The 22,347-nt window shown below is 47.1% G+C and overlaps 1 protein-coding gene across 3 annotated transcripts in view; it reads left to right on the top strand.

Moving 5' to 3' along the window:
• Window positions 1-22,347, top strand: part of LOC105694075 (epidermal growth factor receptor) — a 46,563-nt gene that overhangs the window by 6,605 nt on the left and 17,611 nt on the right. The window contains exon 1 of one of the 3 annotated variants that reach the window (XM_012414424.3): window positions 17,093-17,512. The exons of 1 other annotated variant lie outside the window; for it this stretch is intronic. Coding sequence is in view for 1 of the 2 variants with exons in the window: in XM_048654565.1 (XP_048510522.1) it covers window positions 17,503-17,512 (10 nt within the window). In the remaining variant the exon portion in view is untranslated. Of the gene's footprint in view, window positions 1-17,092; window positions 17,513-22,347 lie in introns of those variants that run through there. One more of the 3 variants, XM_048654565.1, reaches the window with a different exon arrangement.

Below are 22,347 nucleotides of genomic sequence, written 5' to 3'. Positions count from 1 at the left end.
GCCCGCTCGAGATACCCGCGATGAAAATCGCACCGCCGGGCGACGCACCGCGCAGAGGTACCGCGGGGTATTCAATCGTCCTCTAAACGCCGCGGTACGAGTCACATGTATATAACGGAGATATGTATAATAACGAGACTTGAAAGCGAGGCATGCTCCGGCGATAGTCGACTCGACTTATCAGCTGTTAGGTGTCTGGTGGTACGTATGCGACATTCCTACGAGCAGCCATTCACCGAGAGACAGTCCACCGCGCGCTTATATATTTATTAGCCGTTTTGTTCGACGCTCGTACGACGCGCGTGTCACTCAATAGCGTTACGATGCGTCTTTGAGGGACGAATTAACGGAGCCAAGAGGGTTCTGGGCAAGGGGGAATTATCGTACGCTCCGCGGGAGAGCAAAGTTTTTACAAAGGCCGAGATTATATTGTACTTTCGTAAGTCCCGTCCGTACGATTCGAAACGACGCTTCGACAAATCCCCTTAGCGATCGTGACCGATCGATTCTCGAAGATTCGAGCGAAGTGGACTCGTTCGAACCCCGTTGCGCGGGGTCAACCGAGTTAGGAACGGATCGTCGAGTACGGCGTCTAAAAATCACGAAGCCAACGACGACGACGACGACGACGACGACGGTTGATGAGAATTCAGCGTCCTCGGTAAAAGGGGGTTGCGCGATCCTCGATTCGCGGTATTAGTTGCATTCCGAGCCGAGCTTGACGATAAATAAACGTGGCAGGAGTCGGAGCCCCGGTACCAGGACGACGATACGCGCTCGTTGGTGAGAATTTACTCTCCTGGACGACGAGTGTAGGTAGGTACGATGCGTAAGTACGACGAACGGCAACGTCAGGGCTCCCGTCACAGCGTAGACTTTCTTGACCAAATGGGGAAACCCGTCTCCTCGAGAAAACAACCCAGATATGTCTCTCGGGGCCTTGCAACTCCAAACGTGGAAGCGACCGGGAGCTTCAGGGGTGAACGTACTCCTCGACTACACCGTATAACGCGGTACGCGTTACCTCGCTTATCCCTGTTATACTTTGAACCCGAAACACCGTCGACGGAGTGGCTCGGGGGGTTGGCCACCCACGGCCCAAATAATCTAGTCACGGTGGCGTATTCACTCCGACGTGTGCGAACGGTCGCCCGTATATTTAAAAATTTCAAATCGTGGATAATGTTTCAGCGTTGTACAGCGCCGTAAGAAAATAGAGGCGAATACGATCGAGTGGAGGTTTTGCAGGTACCCGTAGGGATCTCCGAGTATTGGGTATTCTCGAGTGTCGTCCAATAAGGGACACTTCGCCTTGTCAGCCTCTGTGGCCTGTGTAACCTGTGCCTTTTACCGACACGCGATACTGCCCACGCAGGTGGGAATGCGAGAGGGTGAGAAAGATGAGATATCGTGAATAAACGAGGGGGGGGGTTATTCTAAACCGATCGCTTCGCGCCACCGTCTTACGCCTAGAAATACTAGTCATCGAATAATCGGTAGAAATATATAGATTTCACGATATTTCATTCGATCGAGAACCACCTCGTGTTGTCTTCTAATTGTTGTCGATCGTAAACGCGAGATGAACGGGGAGGAAAACAAAAAATTCCTACACGTGTTTCGCAGACGGACGAAACGCCGTGTCTCGCCATTGTTATTGGCGAATGAAAAAAAAAAATTGCTAACCAACCCGAAGCCCGCAACTTTCGGCAAATTCTCTTTTTTTTTTTTTCTTCCATTTTCATCTTTGCTCCTCATTTCTTTTTCGTTTCCCCCTCAGCGTTATACACACGCAACGCGATACTTTATGCGCCTTTGCGAAAACAACGACCACACGCTAAGCGCGAATTTTTTCTTTTTATTACAATTTGGTTTTTTCTTACGGCGCGAAGGGATGAGGAGGACGGGGAGGGGGGGGAGGAGAAAAAACGGCGAGGCCATCTGCACCGGCTGAACGATCACGATCGCGTATATACCACCGGCACATGTCGCTAATTCATAACATTACCGCGTCGAGTTTTGAGATAAACGCATGTTTCGAGGGACGCGCGAATCTCTTGGGAAATCGCGACGAACGCTCGATCACGGCCGTCGCCGCCATTGGGTACCCTCCAAGAAAACGAGAAGCTGCATTACAGTCGCCGGACCGTATCGATTATTATTATTATTATTCGATCCCGGTGGAAATTATTCATTCTTTATCACACACGCGATACACGGTGTATCCGTAGCCAGTCTTCGCTTTCGAACGATCCTCGCTTGCGGATCCAACTTTTGCCGCACCCTGCGTCAGCTTACGTCGACCGACGCACGAAGTAAGCAAGCAAGCGAGTACGTACGTACGTACGTGCCTCCGAGCTTACCACCAGCTCAACCGCGCGCATTAAAACCAATACGAAAAGGCACGCGGTATCGGGGCACGACGCCGGTATTACATACACCTATGCGTGTGCGCGAGGACGCGGTGAATTTTTATTAGTAAATTACAGGCACAGGGCGATCTTGAGTCTCTTGTCATCGGTTGTGTAGGTACAAGATGGCTCCGGGAGGATTGGGTGGCTGCGGGACTCGTATAACCCCGGGACACGTACGTGTTGAATATTATACATTCTAAGATTTCTGTGCACACGAGTTTCTCGTATCCCTGCATATACCTGTGCCGATGCGTGCGCGTAGAAGCGACGACGGGTCGCACTTTTCATGCGTGTCCACACATGTACGCGTATTCCCACGGCTGTCGGTAGGCAGCCACTATACTTCGTGTCTAGAACGCTTCTTTTTTTAATTTTTTTTTTTCTTCTTCTTCTTCTTCTTTTTTCCATTCTTTTTTCATCCTTTGCTCCCGAGTCCTCGACACAATGAGAACCCCACCACGGAATTAGTCTAGTCTCCCGTGGGCGCTGGACGCTTTTTTTTTTTTTTTTTCATTTTTTCCAACCGCTCGTTGCACACGGGGGAAGCTGCGCCCGCGGTTGAAATTGTTATGAGAAACTTGTAACGTAATTTCATTACAATTTACCGGAGGACGGCTGACGACCACTTTCCGTGGGAAATATGAAAAATATTCTCGCGGAGAGCTTACACTTACGCTCCGTTCACTTTGGACAAACGTGTGTAGATATGTATACAATACACGCATGTAAATCCAATTGTTTCACATCCGAGCCAAGGCAGCCGTGTCACACCTCAGCTGACGTTGGATTTTATTTGTTTTTTTTTTTTTTTTTTTTTTATTGTACATTTGTAGCGATACCGTCGCCAGAATTTCAATTAATCTAACGGCGCGTCCGATCGCTTCGGAATTCAATCAGCCGAGATTTTCACCGATACGGGGGTGCGCTGATATCGTTGAAATTTTGGGCACCCGTTCGCGTCTGAGAAGTGTGTTCATCTGGATTCTCCGGGGTCTACGGACTCCCCGTTTACTACGAAAGTGCGTTAAGCCGGTGCTCATTGAAATCCATGTCGACGAGACGGTACGGCCGGGTATTGTATTCCGCCTTCTCTCGCGGACAATACAGCGGGGAGGGGGGAGGGGGGGGGAGAGAAACGTAGGAGCTGGTCGGTATACCTCTTTAGAGAAATGTCTATACGCTCGCATTTGTACCTGAGAATATCCCCCCGTGTGTACGCGTGCGTGTGTGTGTGTGTGTGTGTAAGTATAATACGCGTAGAGACCACTTCAAGTCGGTGGTGTATACACCGAACCTGAATGCCGACGAATCCCCGTACACCGTACAGCGCGCAGGTTCTCGCTCGTTTCTCGTTTCTCGTTTCGCTCGGCGATGATCTTTTTACAGGCGGACTGTTCAGACGTCCGCTGCAGGCGCAACCTTAGCCTCTTACACCTCGAGACCTCTTTAATTTGTCGTCGAAAATTCACGATCGTCGAATTCTACCACCCACGGACCCTCTGTCATTTCTTTGCCGTTTTCGAAAGTACCTATAGACTCGATGAGAAATTTTTTTTTCCTAGCTAAAAAAAAAGGCGCCACCGCTTCGTAAATATTGGCACAGCCGAAGGCAAACGCACCCTCGAAAGTCCTGAAAGGGTACCAGACGGAGCCAGACGAGAACCGAGAAACAACCCTCCCCCCCCCCCCAGCGGCGCCCCTTGTAAACGGGGATGTTTGTACAAACAGAAATTTTTATCATTGCCGAGACATTAGACAGAGGGATTCTTTATCTCGGTCTCACAGGTACGCCGCCTCGTATTTTTTGTGTGTGTATATATGTATTTTCACAGATATATCATTTACTCGAGAGGCGAGCTAGCTCGTTCTCGAGTGCTTTATTGGGAGGAGGATATAAGTAAACTCCGCGCTAAGGCCGTTTTATCCTCGGTAAGAGATTCTTCTGAAAATTTTTTCAGACGCCCCTACAGCCGCGTGTTTTATGTCCAATCGCGAGGTGTTCGTCTGAACGAATTTAAACAGACGTTGAGGAATTCTTTCAATGACGCGACATATACATCCAGCCCCGGAAAAAGCAGCCTTCCTATAACTTCGACACAGATCCTTCGAAAAAATTAGGGAGGCTGCGCGCCAGCGTCTCGCCGCATCTGCACCGCAGTTCGTGTTTTACGGTGCGAGCTACAGTCGAAATTTGGAAATAAATTTACCTTAAAAAACTTTCGGGGGAACTGAGGCAAAACAGTTGGCCGTCTGGCGCGAGGATGAAAATTTTTCCGAGGGAAACCGATGCTGCGAAGTAGAAGGGAGGAAGAGGGAATCGGGCAGCTGCCGCGGTTCGCGTGACAGGACACTAAACTTGAGGTCATGGGACGAAAACGGGATGAAATCCTCGTAACAGGATGTTCTCCTGTGCGAAGATCCTACTTCCGGGTTCGCGTGCGCATTCGATCTCTCGCAGGCAGCACCTGGATACTCCTCGAGTGCCGTGTAGGAACATGGGGGATCCGGTGTATGCGTGTTTTTAAAAAACAACGACCCTCCGAGGGTCCAACCTGTTTCCTTTTAGCAGGAAATCTCGTGTGATATTTTAACATCGAGTTCGCCCGAACTTTGTCGTATCAATTATCGCGCTGTACTCGAGAGCCTGCTAAAAAACGAGTCGCGGATGCGGATAATCATCGGACGGTCAACGTTCCTGGAAAATCCTTGACCCTCGGAGCTTAGGGACGCGCAGGCGCGATTTCGACACTCGATCTTCCCGGACCATCCTGGATATTCCTCGGCTTCTTTTTATCCCAAAAATCTACACCGAGGCAGAAATAGTGCGGACGTATACCTGAATCCGCAGCAGCATCCCACGCCGGAGATGAGCAGGTGGTGATGACCGTACGATGCGTTTTATAGTTCGACCGTAGGGTCGGTTGGGATTGGGTGAGGTTGAGTTGAGTCAGGAGAAGACAGGTCTGCCGGTGAGTTAGTTTTAACTATGGGCAGATGCTCGATACGTAGGTTGAATTTGTTGAATGTATATGAGAAACACGGTGCGTGTGGATAACTTCCACGTTCGACGTACGTATATCCGACTATAGTATACGTAAACTTACACACAAAGGAGAACTATTGGCCCAGTTCCTCCGAGTCGCAGGACTCCTCCGCGAGTTTGTGTTCACAGCCGCGTCCCGTTTAACCAGATCACCGCTATAATACCTACATCGTCATCGCCATTAACATCTTCGGCAAACAAATAGACGTGTCTGTTTGAAGAAAAAAAATATCTTCCTTTTTTTCACTAACTTCCCACGCGGAGATTTTTTCTCGCCGAGAAACACCCGCCGCGATCTTGCGATAACAATACGTACCACCTGGCGTACGTCGCGTTTGCACACTTGTGTATCGCGCGTTTCGGCGAAATAAGAGCTAAAAGAAAAATGCCGAAATTTTTGTTTATTGTCGGATTCGACACGTTGTTTGGATAATCTCGTAGCTCAAGGATGCTGGGTTTCGAAATGCAACGCTCACAATATCGCGCACATATCACAAAAGAATAAGTTCCATCTGCCGCGCGGCGCGTCGTAAAAAACGCAAATTCTTTGTTGAATAATATACCGCGGGTGTACGCGGGTTCGCAATTTCACATTATGTACGTCGGTAGGTATCCGTAACCCGCGCGTTATACCTGTACCAGCAGTCACGACGTACGCGCGGATCCATCTCCTTTCATCTCGCGGCAAGGTGGTAACCATTTCCGCCGTTCGAACGGGCGGTACCCGGCTCCTTCCGTTCCATTGACGAGCAGCAGTTTCTGTTATGATAATTACGGGAATCTTCTTCCATCGGATCGGATCGGTTTCTCCTCCTTTTTTTTTTTTTTCTTTGCTCCGTATACGGAGTGAAAATTTTTCTTCTCGCTTTTACAACGCGGACGTGCCTTATATTCACCGCGATTCGAACGCGCCATATTTTCAATGCGACCGAAACCGACGCGATCCGTAGCCGCGTTACGCGCGATCCGTTCTCGGAAACAGATACAAGGGAGAAAAGGGAACCTCTCGATGGCGTGAGAAAAAAACGAGACTCCACGAGAAGTTACGAATTTAAAAACAAGCGGAGTTCCACACGTGTTGGAATAGGAACTCAGCTGGTACGTACGTCGTTGATACACAGATGGACTCGGGTGAAACCACGTGTTGCCTGGCGAAGAACGCGGAGGTTTCAACCACGGGGCGTTCTGGATGCGAGATTTGAGCTATTTTGTCCCGTGTTAAGGCTGCAGGAGTTGAAGTGAACTCGGACGCGAGGAGTTTCGTCGAGGCATTTTTCAACTCGTCTGAATAAATAACATTATCATTCTAAGGGCGTTTTAGACGGTACACGGTCGGGACTGACACACCTTTTGAATATTTAATCGCTTCTTACAGTCCGCGTTATATCTCACGTTATTTCTACGAGCCGTTCCTTGAAGCGAACCGTTCTTCGGATACGGATTTTTTCCAATTTTACCACCAATTGTCTCGAGATACCGTTGAAAATGTACGCGGAATCGAGTCGAATATTCAGCTGTACTCGATCCGTCGGCGAATTATTTTTCAACACACATTTATCAGATTCTTGTTTTTTCCGTTGTGACGCAATCGGAAGATCTGTTTATTTTATTACACCACTGTAAAAAGATGAGCGGCTCGAAACGTATGTTATGCCGATTAGTCCGTGTCAGTGCGCAACGCGTACACTTCTACACTGCGATATTCGATTCACACGGGGTCGGTGGTGGTTTTGATATAATTGTGAAAAATTGCCGTTTCGATTATCGCCCGGACAACGATCGTCCCCGCGTTACAACGATATATATTTGTGGGAAATAAATTTCAACGTTTGATAAAGAAAAAAATTTCCCACCAATTTGCGGAGGGCCCGCATGCAGTCGAGATGCACTTTCGGGGCAAGTGATATGGGCCACTTAGATAGAATTCTGAACGGTAATTAAGATATTCTTTCTATTAACGACCGCACGTCACCCGGGGGCTACTCCGACCTCCTCTGTGGAAAAATAATCGTTTCAGCTGAACTAATAACGATCGATAAACCGATATACACGAGCGGCGTTGTATTCCGTCGCAACGGAACCGTTCTCATAATCAGGAAATATTACGAAAACCTTTCGAACGATGTATTGTAAAACAACAATCGAACGCGCACGACTCGTCGTACTACAGATTTGAAAATTAGTCAAAATTGCACGCGGCCGAAAGTCCGATTACATCGAACCAAATATTTGTTCGTCGAGGAACGATATTTGAAACACCTTGTCGAAAAATATACAAGTGATTCGCTTGAGTATAATAGATCGTCTCGAATCAATCTGTGCGCCTCCGAATCAAATATACAAGCAGATTTCACTCTGGGCATATATTTTTTTTTCTTTTTTCTCTTCATTCAATAATTATTTTCCCATCAATTTTTCATTTACGTGCGCGATATTGACGGCGTACCGCGAATTATTTACGGTCAAACAGAACGCAGTTCCCGATATTCGATATCCTCAGACCGTTACACCGATATCGATATTGATACCGGACATCGATCCGACAGATGCGAATATAGTTGCTGGTACACGGTGGTTGGGTACACACCAACCGATCGGATAGTTGAAAACTTACTCCTATCTCACGACCGAGTTGAATAAATTGCGATAGTTTTCCTCTACCTTAATTAGCATACGTGCCTCCTATTGTTTCGATGTTCTATTGCGCGCCACGTATAAGGACAAGGTGTACAATTAATATTAAACTCCGATCACGTGTGTACGCCGTGCATGTAAACAGCCTCTATGCTAGTTGTAAACGCGACGATTCTCTACGCGGTATCCACGCGACGTTATTGCCTTAGGGAAAAAAAAACATTATATCGCAAGATATGCGCGAATGTATAGTTTTGTAATTACCGCCGTGTGCGAGACGTTCTGAAAATGTTGGTATAACGTTACAGCAGTGTACGTATTGCGAAAGCGCGCACACGGAACGTCAATTCTAACACACTCGTGTGTGCGTGAGCGATGATATATATTTGCGAAAGATTTTCACAATTGAAATATATGGGCCAGTTGGTTGCCAGCTTAACGTCGTATTCCGTTCCTTGGAATTTTGTGATTTACGAAAGACTGTGAAAAAATAATCGAACGCGGAAAAATAAAGGAAATAGAAAGACGGCTCGGTATCGTTGGTTCGAGGAGCTGTTTTTTTTTTCTTTTCTCCTTTTTCTTTTTTTTACACAACGCCGTATGATTTATAACCGGATTTTATAGCGCTCAGCGTGTACCTGTTGCGGATTCGAAGACAGTGTAAGAAAGAAAATTGGCGTGGACTTTGCGTCCGTTCCAGATTTCAAGTCGTCGAGTGAAAGCAATACTCGTATACCATATTCTTACTTATGTAAGTATTATATATACAGGTAGGTAAAGTTGAAAGGCATCAACCCGCCCCCCCACAATACCTGGCGGTGCGGTCTACCTGCTTTTAATATTACGATTGGCTAGTTAGCTGAACTTGGAGCGCGTTCAACCGGAGAAGGACCGAGGGTCACACAAGGGTAGTTTTATTCGGATGGTCATTGTTGGAGCTAAGGAATTGACTGACAATGAGAAAAGGTATTTTCTTGTAGCCCTTTGTCCGCTTACGTGTTTCGTTCGTTGACCGAATTTTTTCTCTTCTCATTTATTTATTTATTTTCTTTATTTTCTTCATTTTTTCGATGGAAAAAAAGATCGAAAACCGTACGGAGGCCCAGACGAGGAACGGGCGCCAACGGCAATTGAACGGGATCACTCGCGTTATTTTTTCAACACCCATGTATCCCCCTTCCCCCGAAGATCGTTCTTGGTTCAAGTACAATTTCTCCTTTATTCGGGCAGAGCGGCCGTCTTGAATTACGTATCCATTTTTTGCCCCTACGCCCATCTTAGGCCGCGTGTATAAGGTTTTCTCGACGTTGTACAAGCTCGACGCCTGTATAATACTTTTGCTGCAACTGCGAACAAACGGACTCATCCTACTTCAAAAGAGTCGTGTGTAATATAGCGAGGCTGAAGCTGCGAGTACTACCGGGGGGCCTTGCGAGACGCGGGCTACGCAAGCACATAAGTCGGTGAAAGAAATTTGACGCTGACTCTGTTGTATATTTTTCTCGCACGGTCAGCGGAACGGAGGGAACGCTGGATGCAGATTGTCGTGATTCGCGGGGCCGTCAACACCTCTGGATATATATATATTCAGATATCAAAACCAAATAAACAAAAGATGTGAATAATGTGCAGTCGAATGGTGTTAACGCGCGACAACTTCTCAACGTTGATAATGAGGTGTCGGGTGTGATTGATCGCCTCGGTGTATCGTCTCAAATTGTACGCGTACATCGCGGAAAGACGATCGGTTCGATGTACACTACGCAGGTGGGTGGCGCGGATCGCGCGTAATTGCGACCTGAACAAAAAAAAATAAATAAATAAATAAAAAATAAAAAAAAAAACGGTGGGCGAATTTTTCAATCCATTATCTCAACCGCAAGCGAACCTCGAAGCCCGATAGTTCGGAAGGAGAATACCAAATTGCGGTTCGACTACGTCGTTGGTGAACGTTTCGATGAACTCGAGAGAACCCGACGTTTAATGGAATTCAGTCGGTCGCGAGAGGTGAAAATTTAATTTTCAATTATCTCTGAAACTTTGACCCTACGTCCTGCGCGCGCGTGGAGTTTTATTTCTTTTTTATACGACGACGTCGACCATCGGCGAGCGACGTACGGGTAGGATGCGATGCCCGACTACCTTGGGATTTCCGCTTCGCGTCTGAAAGTAATTCCGAGAGATTTGAAAAGAAAAATAAAATACGTGATATACCATTGCGTCGCGGAGTGTGCGCGCGTGTCGCGTCTCCTTGCGTCCCTCGCAACTTTCGAGAGGTATCAAGGGCTCGGGATTCGCCTTCTCATCAGATCTCGTGTTTCAACGTACAAACTATATACCCACCTTTGTTTAACATCCTCCCGGTCGATAAGGGGTCGGAAACGCAATCGCATAGCTTCCAGATGAATCTCGAAAGAACTGGCGAGGGTTACTCTACACTTCCGACGACCATCAAGTGGTTACGGAAACCTTCGAACACCCTCCCTGAAAATTCAGGTGTTCTTTGGAGTCGGGGGAAAAAAAAATAATTCACGGAGCCGCGAGATCGCGGATGATGATCCGTACCGATGGGATCACCCGGTGCGAAATAATATAGAGTTGGCGATGTCCACTTGGGTGAATAGAATAAAATAATAGAATATAAAGCGTCGAGTCGAGTAGAGTCGGTTAGAGTCGACTAGAGTCGAGCGGTAGTTACGGTGTAAGTATAATCGGTACGTATAACTAACAACGTAGCTCCGGAATATGTTTTCTTGTTCGTCGTTATATATCTTATCCCCGGGCTCGGTAGCGCGAACGCGGCGAAGCCGCCGTTCGTCGTCGTCGCGGTCCGTTCGAACCACGCGAGTCTAAAACAATGAGGTCGTCATGTTTTTGTTTCTGCTTCGCATGGCGACTGAATCTACCGCCATATAAGCCTTCCTTCCTTCGCGTCCGAGGAGAAAACTCCTCAACCGTGACACCCCACCTTCGTTTCGAACTCCTTCGTCGACGCTGCGTTACGAGGATAACCAGCCGAGAATCGCGCTAACTATAAACTCTCCCGTTGAAAAACCGTATCTCTTTTCCTATCCAACGACCGGGTCCCGATTTATAGCCCGACGCACGTTATGCCCGAAGTCAATCGCAGGCTTCAACCCCGAAGAACGAGAAAAAAAAAAAAAAATAACGAAAAGTCTGCCAACTGACAATGAGCCCGATCTCTAGATCTCTAGACACCTTCTTGCAGGTGGGAAATTGAAATCACCGAGACGTACGAATGAAATCGATCGCTGGATATATATGTGTATATCTGCCAATAGTGGCGGAGGTCATATCGGCGAAGGAGGTTCTTGGAATCGATCCGTTCTCAATTCTTTAGATCGTTAAACTCAAACGTGGTCGATCGAACAGAGATCGTGGGCTGCTAAAGTCATCGTGAGCGTCATCGATGCGTCATCGTTTTACCGTCACCGTCACCGACGTCGTCGTCGTCGTCGTCGTCACGGCTATTTTTGTCACCGGTAAAACAGGCTGTCGGAGGTAGAGGATTTTCTACGGGCGCTCGGTAACCTTCTCAGAGGTTGCATGGCCGTCGGTAATATCCGTTTCCTCTATTCGCTAAAGCTTGAACGTAGGTATCTACCTACTACGGGATACGAAGCTCCTCAGGATCGGCCCTCGAGAATAAATCTCGAAGCGATGGTCAGAGGGAAATCACTGCCTCCCAATCTACAATTTCGACTAAAAAATCCTAGAGTTTAGCTACTCCTCAGGACCAGAAGCGACTTTCGACACTTTCGATGATTTAGATTTTTTTTTACCGTTGAAAAGGATTCGACTGTACTGAAAAATCTGGTCAGCGTCTCTTCGATTCAAGTTTCATTTGGACCATTGAATTTTTTTCATCCAGATTCCAAGATCACTTCTTCCTCTCGACGTACAAAAATCTCGGGAGACTCGAAAGAATGAAGTTTCTGCCGCGATCGGTTCACTCCCGGATTATAAATTATATGAAACAAAAAAAAAAAAAAATCCGGATAAAGTGAGAGTTTACCGCGCGAGCTTTGCATCGCGTCTTCTTTTCCTCTTTTCTTCACCCTCGGGCGAGTTACTCCGTTCGTACGTCGGTTTGTACCGGAGAGCTGGAACTTTGGGGTCATCGGCCCTCCTTCGGAATCAAGTTTTGAATCCCCCGAAAATTTTTCACTCAAATTTCCGCGTGCCCACTCGCGATAATAATTATTCGCTACGCATCGTAAATATTTTACTCGGTGTGCGGTCATTTTTCGCGACGAATCGGGGTGGGCCCGCGAATTACACCGGACTAATTACGCGATGAATTAAGAGGCGGGCGTCGTTTGCCGCTGACGCTTACGAAGCGGAGGCATCAATTTCGCATCGGCCGAACGCTCGAGTTTTCGTAAAAACGTTAATTACTTGAATAGAAGCGGTCCGATTATCCCCGATAATCTACATCGGCTCGAGTTTCTTGCGACGCGACACGAAACCCTACGGGTTTTCGGTATTGGCGCGAAACGCGAATGCCGACCGCAAATTTTATTCGCTTTTAAGAAGGACGACTCGCGTTCGGCACGCGACATAACGCGCCTTCTGTATAGTTTTTTGCCCAATCTACCGCTGAATACCATATTTCTGAGAGTGTTGTTTTAAAAGGTACCAGATGCCAAATATCTACCGTTCGAAGCGCGACGGAATTTCGACGGAGAAGTCGCCTCTGCAGGGAATCGTCATTTTTTGTCGCAAAATACCCCCGCGGTCGCGCATTAAAATGTAAGCATGTGTGCGGGACCCCTCGGTATCTCGCGTCCGTGTGTTTCGCGAACACTCGGAATATCGGATGACCATTACCAAAATGCTTTTCATCTATTCGAAGGTGTCGCGACGTCGCCACCCCCCTAGCGAGACGTCGAGATACGAAATGAGAAATTTCTTTTTTTTCTTCCTCAACTCCGGTTCTTTCGGGCTGGGAATTTTCTCCAAGCAACGAAAAAGCAACGTCAGCGTTTTTTTTCTCGTTTATATTCTCATATTTGTTCTTTACACAGAAACTGTACGCATTATACTTGTACGAGATGGCACCTCGAGAGCGCGGTGAAACGATGGAATTCCACGGGTTGGTCGTACAAAGTCTACACACCGGTTGCCACTTGGATTACGCTTGATTTACCCAAGTCCCCCCGACTTATCTTATCTAACTATCTGTAAACAGAAAGTCAACCCTCGATAAAACTCATACAACGCAATCTCAATAACGTGTGTGTGTATATATAATATAACTCTCGTAGTTACATTTCCAACGGACGTACGTACAGCGCGTACGAGAGATTCTTTATTTTTATTCTCGTTAATGCGATTGCTGCGCGGTCGTTTTACTCGCGGATACGCAATACGAGCAAAATTCAAGATCCGTTCGGCGTCGCGTCTCCTCGGTATCCCGATACATCGGCTAACCATGAGAATGAGGAACGCGGGCACGTAAATGCATCGAGAGTACGTAGGCGTGTATGTATACGCGAGGTAAGGTACGCGTAGAATACGCGCTCGCGACTCAAAAGTTTTCCGACGTTATCGCCGAGGCAGATGTGGAGGGAACTTGACGACCGGTGGACACCCGTTCGCACACGTGTGTACGAAATACGACGAACGTGTATACACATATATATGTATATCGGAGCATTTTATGGGCATGTGAAAATGTTTCAACTGCGCGTAATAACACGGGGGTCGACAGGCGCGCGTTCGATGTATTTCTGATTAGATTTTACAAGCGGGATCTATGCGCGTTCGCGAGGAACGAATCGCTACCTCCTATTTGAAGAAAAATATTCGATTCGAGGATTCGACGAGTCAGCGGATCCCATCGATTTGAAATTCAATCGTTCGACGTCTTCGCTTCCCTTCTTTGGCGCTCATCAAATTCATAAATAATGGCTAAAGACCCGAACCGGCGACCCGATCGTCGTGCATCACAACCTGAATTTGTAAGCTTCGAACCTTTGGAAGTTTTTGTGGAAAAACTTCTTTTTTTTTTTTCGCTCCGCGAGCAAGTTTCCGATTAATATATCCGCGATGATTCGGTAGAGATCGATCGTTCGATCGACGCTGCCAGAGCTTCGGGGATGAGAAAATTCAGCGTTTTCATCCGACCGGTGCCGGCGCGATCTCGAAGATTCTTCATCTCCGAGGTACATCATGGCGGCCCCCGTAATCTTACACGTAAAGAAACTGGTTCCCGTCCGGCGCAGCCTCTCTCGCCGGGTAGCGTGCAAAACAAATTAATAACAAGAACATCATAACCGTTTTTCAAGGCTGCGGTGGTGAACACACGTTAGAGTCGGTTGTATGAGAAAAACGCTTTAGGTACCGGGTGTTTCGTTTCCAAACTTTACGACCGTTTCTTCGCCTATTTAAATTCTGAGGATCGATCCACCGATGAAATATCTCTCGTCTGTTAACACGCGCGTCCGAATGACGCGTATAAACGGCAACATTAACGCCGAACTCACGCGGCGCGGGGTTGTAAAAAACAATGACTAAAAAAACAGAGGAGAGAAGAAAAAAAAAAAAAAAAAAAAGAAGGAAAACTCTTCTCCGTTAATAGTTTCGGGGTACCTCCTTCGCCGCGTCGAACCACCTCGCGCCCGTACCTGTGTTTCGAGCGATTGGATGACCTAGTGGAAATTCTTTAATGTATACGGAGATAACGCTCTTCTTCGTCCTGGTCATTATATTTTCGGGGTTTAATTAAGATTCCTTTCATTACGTTACAGAGGCGGGTTATGGAACGACCTTCCACCGAGTCGAATCATATTAAATATCACAATGCCGGTGTTGTACCGGGAATATTTTTTAATTCCCCTCTCTCTCTTTTCGTTCTGTTTCAGGTAAACCATCATCCGTGCTATAGCTGCAACCTGTTCCACAATTTGTCCCCAAATACGTACGGGCCAAGGGTAACTTTTCTCCATCTGGGCATCGTGGAGATGATGATGATGATGATCATGATGCACCACCGATTCGGATAAACATCTCAGTTCGTTAGCGTTTCAGCCTCGAAAACCCGTCGTTAAGAACGTTACCCTGCAGCTTGGCTCACGGCATGGGCACGAACTCGGGGCATTCTGAAGTACGGGTGTAATAGGGACACTGGTTGGAAAAACTCGTAGAAATAAATATACCATAAACTTCTACCGCGGTGGCGATGGAAGAAAAATTTCGTGCTGAGGGCTAGCCGCTGTCCCCCGTGACTCTCACGGGCCCGGTGTAGATTTCTACGCGCGTATACGTACGGCGAATAGGTACAAGAATTTCACGTTCGTCTGCGTGGGGTTAGAGATTGGTAGGTGAGATTAAAAAATATACACGTGCTGAACAGAAACTGACATATTTTTTAATGTCTGTTAAAACGATAAGAATCGCGGAGTCCTTATGGACCTTTTTTTTTTTTTTTTATTTATTTTTTATTTTTTCTTTTCATTCCATTTAACTTATATTTTTTGTTTTGGCCTTTTACCTTCGCTGAAACTCGAGATTCATCCCCAAGTTATAAAATAACGATACGTATATATATTTTGCTGACGCTAAGACCTTGGCGAAAGTTTTCTGTTACGCCCGCGCGGTTCGTGCTACGATCGGGTCCGTCCGTAGTGGAATTGAAAAAGAATCTTCGATTTCGCCAATCAATTTTCCGTCGCGGGAAAAGAAGAGGGGAAAAAGAAAGTCGAGGGAGAATTTTCGGACCCGCTTCACGCCGATTCGCCGGGGTCTTCACAGCCCTCTGTTTCAAGAGTTTTTTTCACATTGTTAAAACGGACAAAAGATGGGCGCGCTTTTTTTGCTTTTTTTTTCTTCTTCTTCTCTTTTGTGTCGGAATTTCGGGACCGATGAGGTTTACGAACCTTCGCCGTCTCGATGCATCGTCCATATTCGAAGGTTTCCGCGCCCCGGGAGGTTCCAGCTATTGTTCCAAAAGTTTAAAAAAAAAAAAAAAATATTCGTCATGCAATACGTTATTAGCTGACAACCGATTCCTGGATTTTCTTCTCCTTCGACTAAATTTTCTTCAGATCTTTCACACGCCGCATAACTCCCGTCGCCGTACGTATACGTTACTTAGGTATGCATTTTTCATGTGATGTACGACGAATGCGGTGTGTTATTGTTCGAATGTTTGGAAATTGAGGAAGTACGAAGGTGGTAAAAGGTGGAGGAGAATTCATTATACTTTTCAGATATAGGTGTTTTAATATTTAATTTATTCAAATGATCGTCATTTCGAAGAATATGTCAAGTACCAATGAACCAACGAAGTGGTGAAGTTCCTACGGTTTGAAAATTGCCTCGATCATGATTCACCTAATAATTAATATAATTGTCATACAATGCTAGCTTCTGATCCATTTCTTTCAGCAAACGAACGTCCTTTATGTACAAGGAATGAAACGATCGTTCCACATGTATGCTCACATATATACGCGCCCGTATTATACACGAGTATTCAAAAGCCGCGCGCGGTTCAAAAGGCCATTATCTGAGTTGCCAATCTGCGTTCTTCGGCCGTCCGCGGATCTTCCTAAATGTCTGGGGAATCATTATTTAAAGAAACAGCCGAATAATGATCGGATAACATCCATCATTGGGAGATTGTTTTGGGCAACGAACGTCGGAGAAAATATTTCGCTCTCGTTTCTCTTTATCTTATTTATCTTGTTTGTTTGTTATTATTATTTTTTTTCTTTCCACATTCATTCTCCTCGTTCAACGGAGAAGAAATCACATGGAGGAGTCAGAAGCGCGATTACACGGTCGGGCGTTGGGTAAATTTATTTATAATTAAATATCGCGCTCGGTTTATATTTCAACCGAGTTTACTTGACGTCATTAAACGCCCGGTCGGCGTTCGTCACGCATATATATATATATATATATATATACATACATCCATCTCACACAGATATATTCTTCGCTCGCCAATTAGTTAGGAAAAAATAATTAAACCGCAGATTGTCGTCCGTATATGTGGGCATACATGTTCCCCTATGCATACATATATATTCGCGATATCTTTGAATGCCTTTAATGTGAAGTTTGTTGCAGATTGACGTCACTCGTCGTTTATATCATAGCCTTGTATAAGCGCGAGGCTGATATTACGTGATATCCACAAAATGTGCGTCGTTTCCCTGTAGCCGCTATAAAATTTCTGTCCCGATCGCAAGAGACGGTGCGGAAGATTCGCGACACATACGGCCGAATATCCATCCGCACGATTTTCATGCGAAAATAATGGGAGGATATCATCCGCCCGCCGTACCAGGGGCGAGGGGGTGAGATGCGGGTATACAGGCGATGCGCGTTGCCGATATCTGTGAAAAGATCGGCGAGACCAACAGGAGCACAAACTTCGTCATGGCAACCGGTGAGTTTAACCAGCATTATTACTCGTGGCAACGAGTAGCCTAGGCTGCTACCTCTTACTCCAACCTCGGGATTCTTCGGATGAAAGAGCGTTCGTCGACCCAGGTGAACGCGAACGCGGCACGGGCTCTCCTCGAAAGCGGATACCTTTTACCTATTCCTACATAGGTATTTACGCTCCGAACGTTCGATATGTGTACACTCGTACAATGCGTATACATGCATGTACACGTACCGCGTATCGAACTCTCCGAACATCTCGTATCGCGTTCACCCTGTTCCGTTCGAAAACATGGGTAACGGCGAAATTTCGAAAACCGAACACATGGCGCACGAATTATCCCGAACCCGAACGCAGCGCGGAACGGTACGCGGTATCGAATACATAAAATTGTACACCGAATTTCAAGGATATCGTCCCTACGGTTTCGCACCACCTATAACTTTTTACCTCATGAAAAATAAAAAAAACAACGAATTTCGTACGCTAGTTTTATTGGCCCTGCAGAAACTAAATAAGCGAACACAGATGGAGAATGGTGAAATAATAAAACAATTCCTCGAATGGTCCGTTCGGCTGTTTAGGCTACCGATCGAACGTTCTCGCGATCCGACGTACGCGTAATTGTTTTCATCGGTATCACGTACCACCTAGCGCTGATTAATTGACGGTTGAAATTTTTTGCGAAAAACAAAATTTTTTTTTTTCTCATCCCCGATCTCATCTATATCCCCGGATTATTTCCGCTCCGATGTATCGCGTTTATCGCTGAATTGGCGGTGATATTTTTTTTTTTTTTTTTAGCAGGAAAACGTCCGTTGCGTACGCGCGCACACGTAGGCGTAGACCATGGGAATATACACCCAGGTACGGCGAGGTTCGGTAGTAAAATACTGTACCGTACACGCGACACGGACATCGAGAAAGCGGTTCGGTATCACGCACGTATCGGCGACACGGCCAACACAATCTATGGGTAACAACGTATGTGCGTGCCTGCGTGCGTGCGTGCGTTGCGTTAGCATACACATATAGGTACGCTCTCGTTGACCGCACGGTGCGGAGAGTATATAAAACGACTTTTGAACGGTATCGCGTACGTAAAGTATTTCCTTCGCTTCATTTTCTTATTAGCTTTATTTTCGCGTTAGAAAATGCTCGACTCCCAAGGGATAAGACTACCGCGATGCCGTTCTGGTTCCGCCAACGAGTTTTATTGCCCTACGTTACATCGTACGCGCCCAGCGATTATTATTCCCCGTCGTCTATCCCGTTCGTAACGCGTACGTTATATTAACTCGCGTGCGCCGAGTGCTTTTCAACGAAAACCACGTACATCGTGGACGGGGACAACCGACGTAATCGACGTTGCGATTTTTCGAAGTCCTTCGCCAAGGATCGGGATCCAAATCCGCTTTTACGCCTGTCGCCGGGATTCCGTGGTTCTTTTTTGCACTCGTGTAACTCCTGGCATGTTCGAGTGAATTCGAAAACACTCAACTTTCAACAGTTTCGAGTGTCGGGTTATTATTTTCTGATTTACGAAGCGGCGCAGAAGGGATAAAGGGAGGGAGGGGGAGAGGAGAGGAAAAAAAGGGAATAAAGGTACCGGCTTTCGGGACCATTGTGCGTTCGTAACGAAGGCGTGTGACGACCTTACAACCCGCCGAACTCCTGTCGACGAGCGACTTCGACCTCCCGCCTCCCGCGGGCAACCCTCACCCCCCGGAGAAACCCGCTCCGTCCGCTTCGGGCCACGGAAAACTCGCCGAGAATTTCGACCTCTACTAATTTTTGTTTCTTGTAAAAACCCGAACGACCGACGGCGGCTTATGGGTAAAACTAAAATGAATAGTGCCGATTGGCTGCCAATAAGGAAAACACAGGAAGACCGGCAATTACCGAACACGCCAACGAACAAGGGAACGAAGGTGCGAGAGGGGGAGGGACGCGGGGGGGACGGGGGGTAGGGGGCGGGGGGGACGCTCGTGTCCATCGTAGGTACGAGGTCATTTGAATACGAGAAGCGTGTACGAGTGCGAGAGAAACGGTAAAGCGGAGGTCGCCGGTGGAACGAGGATGAGATCGTAAGTCGGTGGAACCGGTCCTGCGAGGAGTAAACACGCGGACACGCGGAGGCCGATGTTTCTCTACTTATATTTTCTCGCGTCACCTACGGAGCTGCAAAGAGACTTCTCGGTAACTAGAGTGGCCGTGTACATACGTACCTTCGCCTCATGAATTCTCTGCATACGCTCGAGTATTTTTTTTTTTTAATACTTCCATAAGATTTATTCTCAAAAGTTCAGCGCGAATTACTTCTTAGAACGATGATATTCTCGTCTCGGTGTTACACGCGTACTGGAACGAAGGATTTCTCGGCTTCCATGATGGAGCTCCAAAAAAAAATCGGGAAAATAATTCGAATGAACGGACGCAGTTTTCGTCGCTTCGAAATGAGAGAAGAGAGAGAGGAAGAAAAATTTGTCGATTAAAAATTCTAAGGGGGAATCGTCGAGTTGAAATGCAACAAGGCGTGTGTCGGGGCGAGAGGCGAAATTTTCGACAAACCCCCCTGAACCGGCGCCACTGTATTCTGGACCGGTATTTTCCTCCGCGAGGCAACATTTTACCTGAGAGAGCTCTTCTCTCCGATCACTCAGCCCCGCTACTATCGCGCCGTGCAGGCGGCGAGAGAGAGAGACTCGAAGGAGCGCAACAAGTAGAAGAATAAGAGAAATAGATGAATAGATAAATGGATTGATGTAGAGAAATGGAGAGAAAAAAAAAAAAAAGAGAGAGAGAAAGAGAGAAGGGAAACTAGTCGGTTACAGCAGGAGTAGTAGGGATGAAATTTCGTCGGAATAGCAATAATGGTCAAAAGGAAAAGGGACTATCTCGAGGGTTTCGTACCGAAAATGTATTTTTTCACGCGCTCGTGCCAAAGTATACACGATCATCCGGAGCGTGAAAACCATCCGACAATGGTCACTCCTCGTAAAAGGTGTTTTTGCCGAATCATCTCGAGTACCGATCCCACGAAATTTTCAAAATTTTAACAGAAAAAAAAAAAAAAAACTTTTTCAAATCCGCGAACATCCGAAGTGGCCCGATGATCTCACCGGTCGGTTAGTTACGTTTCTCAAGATAATATTCGCGTCCACTTTTACCCGCGCAACGCGCGTATGTATGTATGTACATATCTACGTACTTTGACGACGTAATATATCGTGCATGTGATACGACGAGGTATGTATCGCGATACGTACGCGTGACATACGTGTACAGGTAAATGACGAGGTGCAGCGTATTGTAAAAGGAAAACGAGTTAAATTCTGAAACTATTGCGGGAACAACGCGAGTGTCGTGAATATTGTAAGAATCCAATACGCTAGGTTTACATATTATATATATATATATACGTATAGTTTCGTGTACGGAGGTTGTACATTAGCTCTAACGGTACAACGGGCTTGCCCAAGAATCTTTTTCGTCGAACTCGGGTTGTAAGCGGGCCTCGCGGCTCATTTTTAAATCCATTTTTAAATCCATTATACCGAGTATTCGATATTTCGTTGACGACTTGTTACAATAAAGGGACGCGCGACTCTGCCGATTATTCGAAAAATCGCTAAAAAAAATTCTTCCGAAAATACGTGCGAATCGTCGAGAATTTTCGAAACGCCGAATTCGCACCGCATCCGTCCGCAACCCCCGTCAACGGGGTTGGAGGGTAACCCCCCGGAGCGCGAGATTTCGGACGATTTCTCGGTACGAGGGGCTGCGCCCGGAGAGAGGGGCGTCGGGTCCTCGAAGAGAAGAGAACAGAAACGTGCGATTATCTCCTTTTCATTCGGCTATTTCGGTGCGTCGATATTCGAAAGGCACCTGCTATCGCGAGAACTCGAGCTGGTTCTCAGCGGCGGCAGGGAGGGAGGGAGGGAGGGAGGGAGGGAGGGAGGAGGAAGATGGAAGATGGAAAGAAAGGGAGGACGACGACGACGACGGCGGCGCCGAGTTCTCTGAGGCGATCGAAATGATTGGTGATTGACCGTCGACGACGCGTTATTTTCATTTAAACGACGCGAGTGTCACGGGCGAGCCGACCGGGGTCCCCCTATAGCCCCGCGCTTTTTAAAAATCGACGAATATAACGCGGATACGCGAAGGGCTCCTCCGTTACACGGGGAAGAGATACACGGCGGGAATTGGGTGACACGTGTGTTTCGAATACTCCCCCCGCTCTCCGTTCTTCTCTCCTCTCTCTCCCCCTTCCCTCCCCCCCCGTTTACCGCCGAACGACCGATCTTTCTTTCCTCCATCTTTCGACCGATGTAAACGCCAGCTGCAGGTTACAGACTTCGGAATGCGGAGACGTGACCAGATATGAGAAATCTACTCCGTCGCACTCGCGTGTACGACGTATCGCTACGCCGCGGGCATGCGGGATATGACGAAACGGCGATCGGGACCGAGCCGAAAATCTCTCTTCGAGTGGGGTATCGAATCGCCCGCGAACTTGGCATTGGAGCGCGCGATCGATCTGGAAATATTCACCGACCCCGAAAACCAACGAAAATCGATCGGACTCCGATGGGGTTGAAACCCGACAACTCCGAGTGTTTGCGAAAAATCTGTACCTCGGTGCATCTGGTGCAGAAAAGCCCTTTCGGTCTACTACTCGTACCTGCGCGGTGGTTTTCGGTGCGCGCTCGTACCCTCGGCTCTTTTAAATCTTCGAAGCGAAACACCGCGCGATACGACCGCGGGGGGTTTCGGGGTGGTGTGGTAGTCCATAAGGTACCGAGTCGTACACATACAGCACACATGATGTA

This window comes from Athalia rosae, chromosome 4, assembly GCF_917208135.1.
Source record: "Athalia rosae chromosome 4, iyAthRosa1.1, whole genome shotgun sequence".
Classification (NCBI taxonomy): Eukaryota; Metazoa; Arthropoda; class Insecta; order Hymenoptera; family Athaliidae; genus Athalia; species Athalia rosae.
This window is presented reverse-complemented; position numbering and strand designations above follow the sequence as displayed.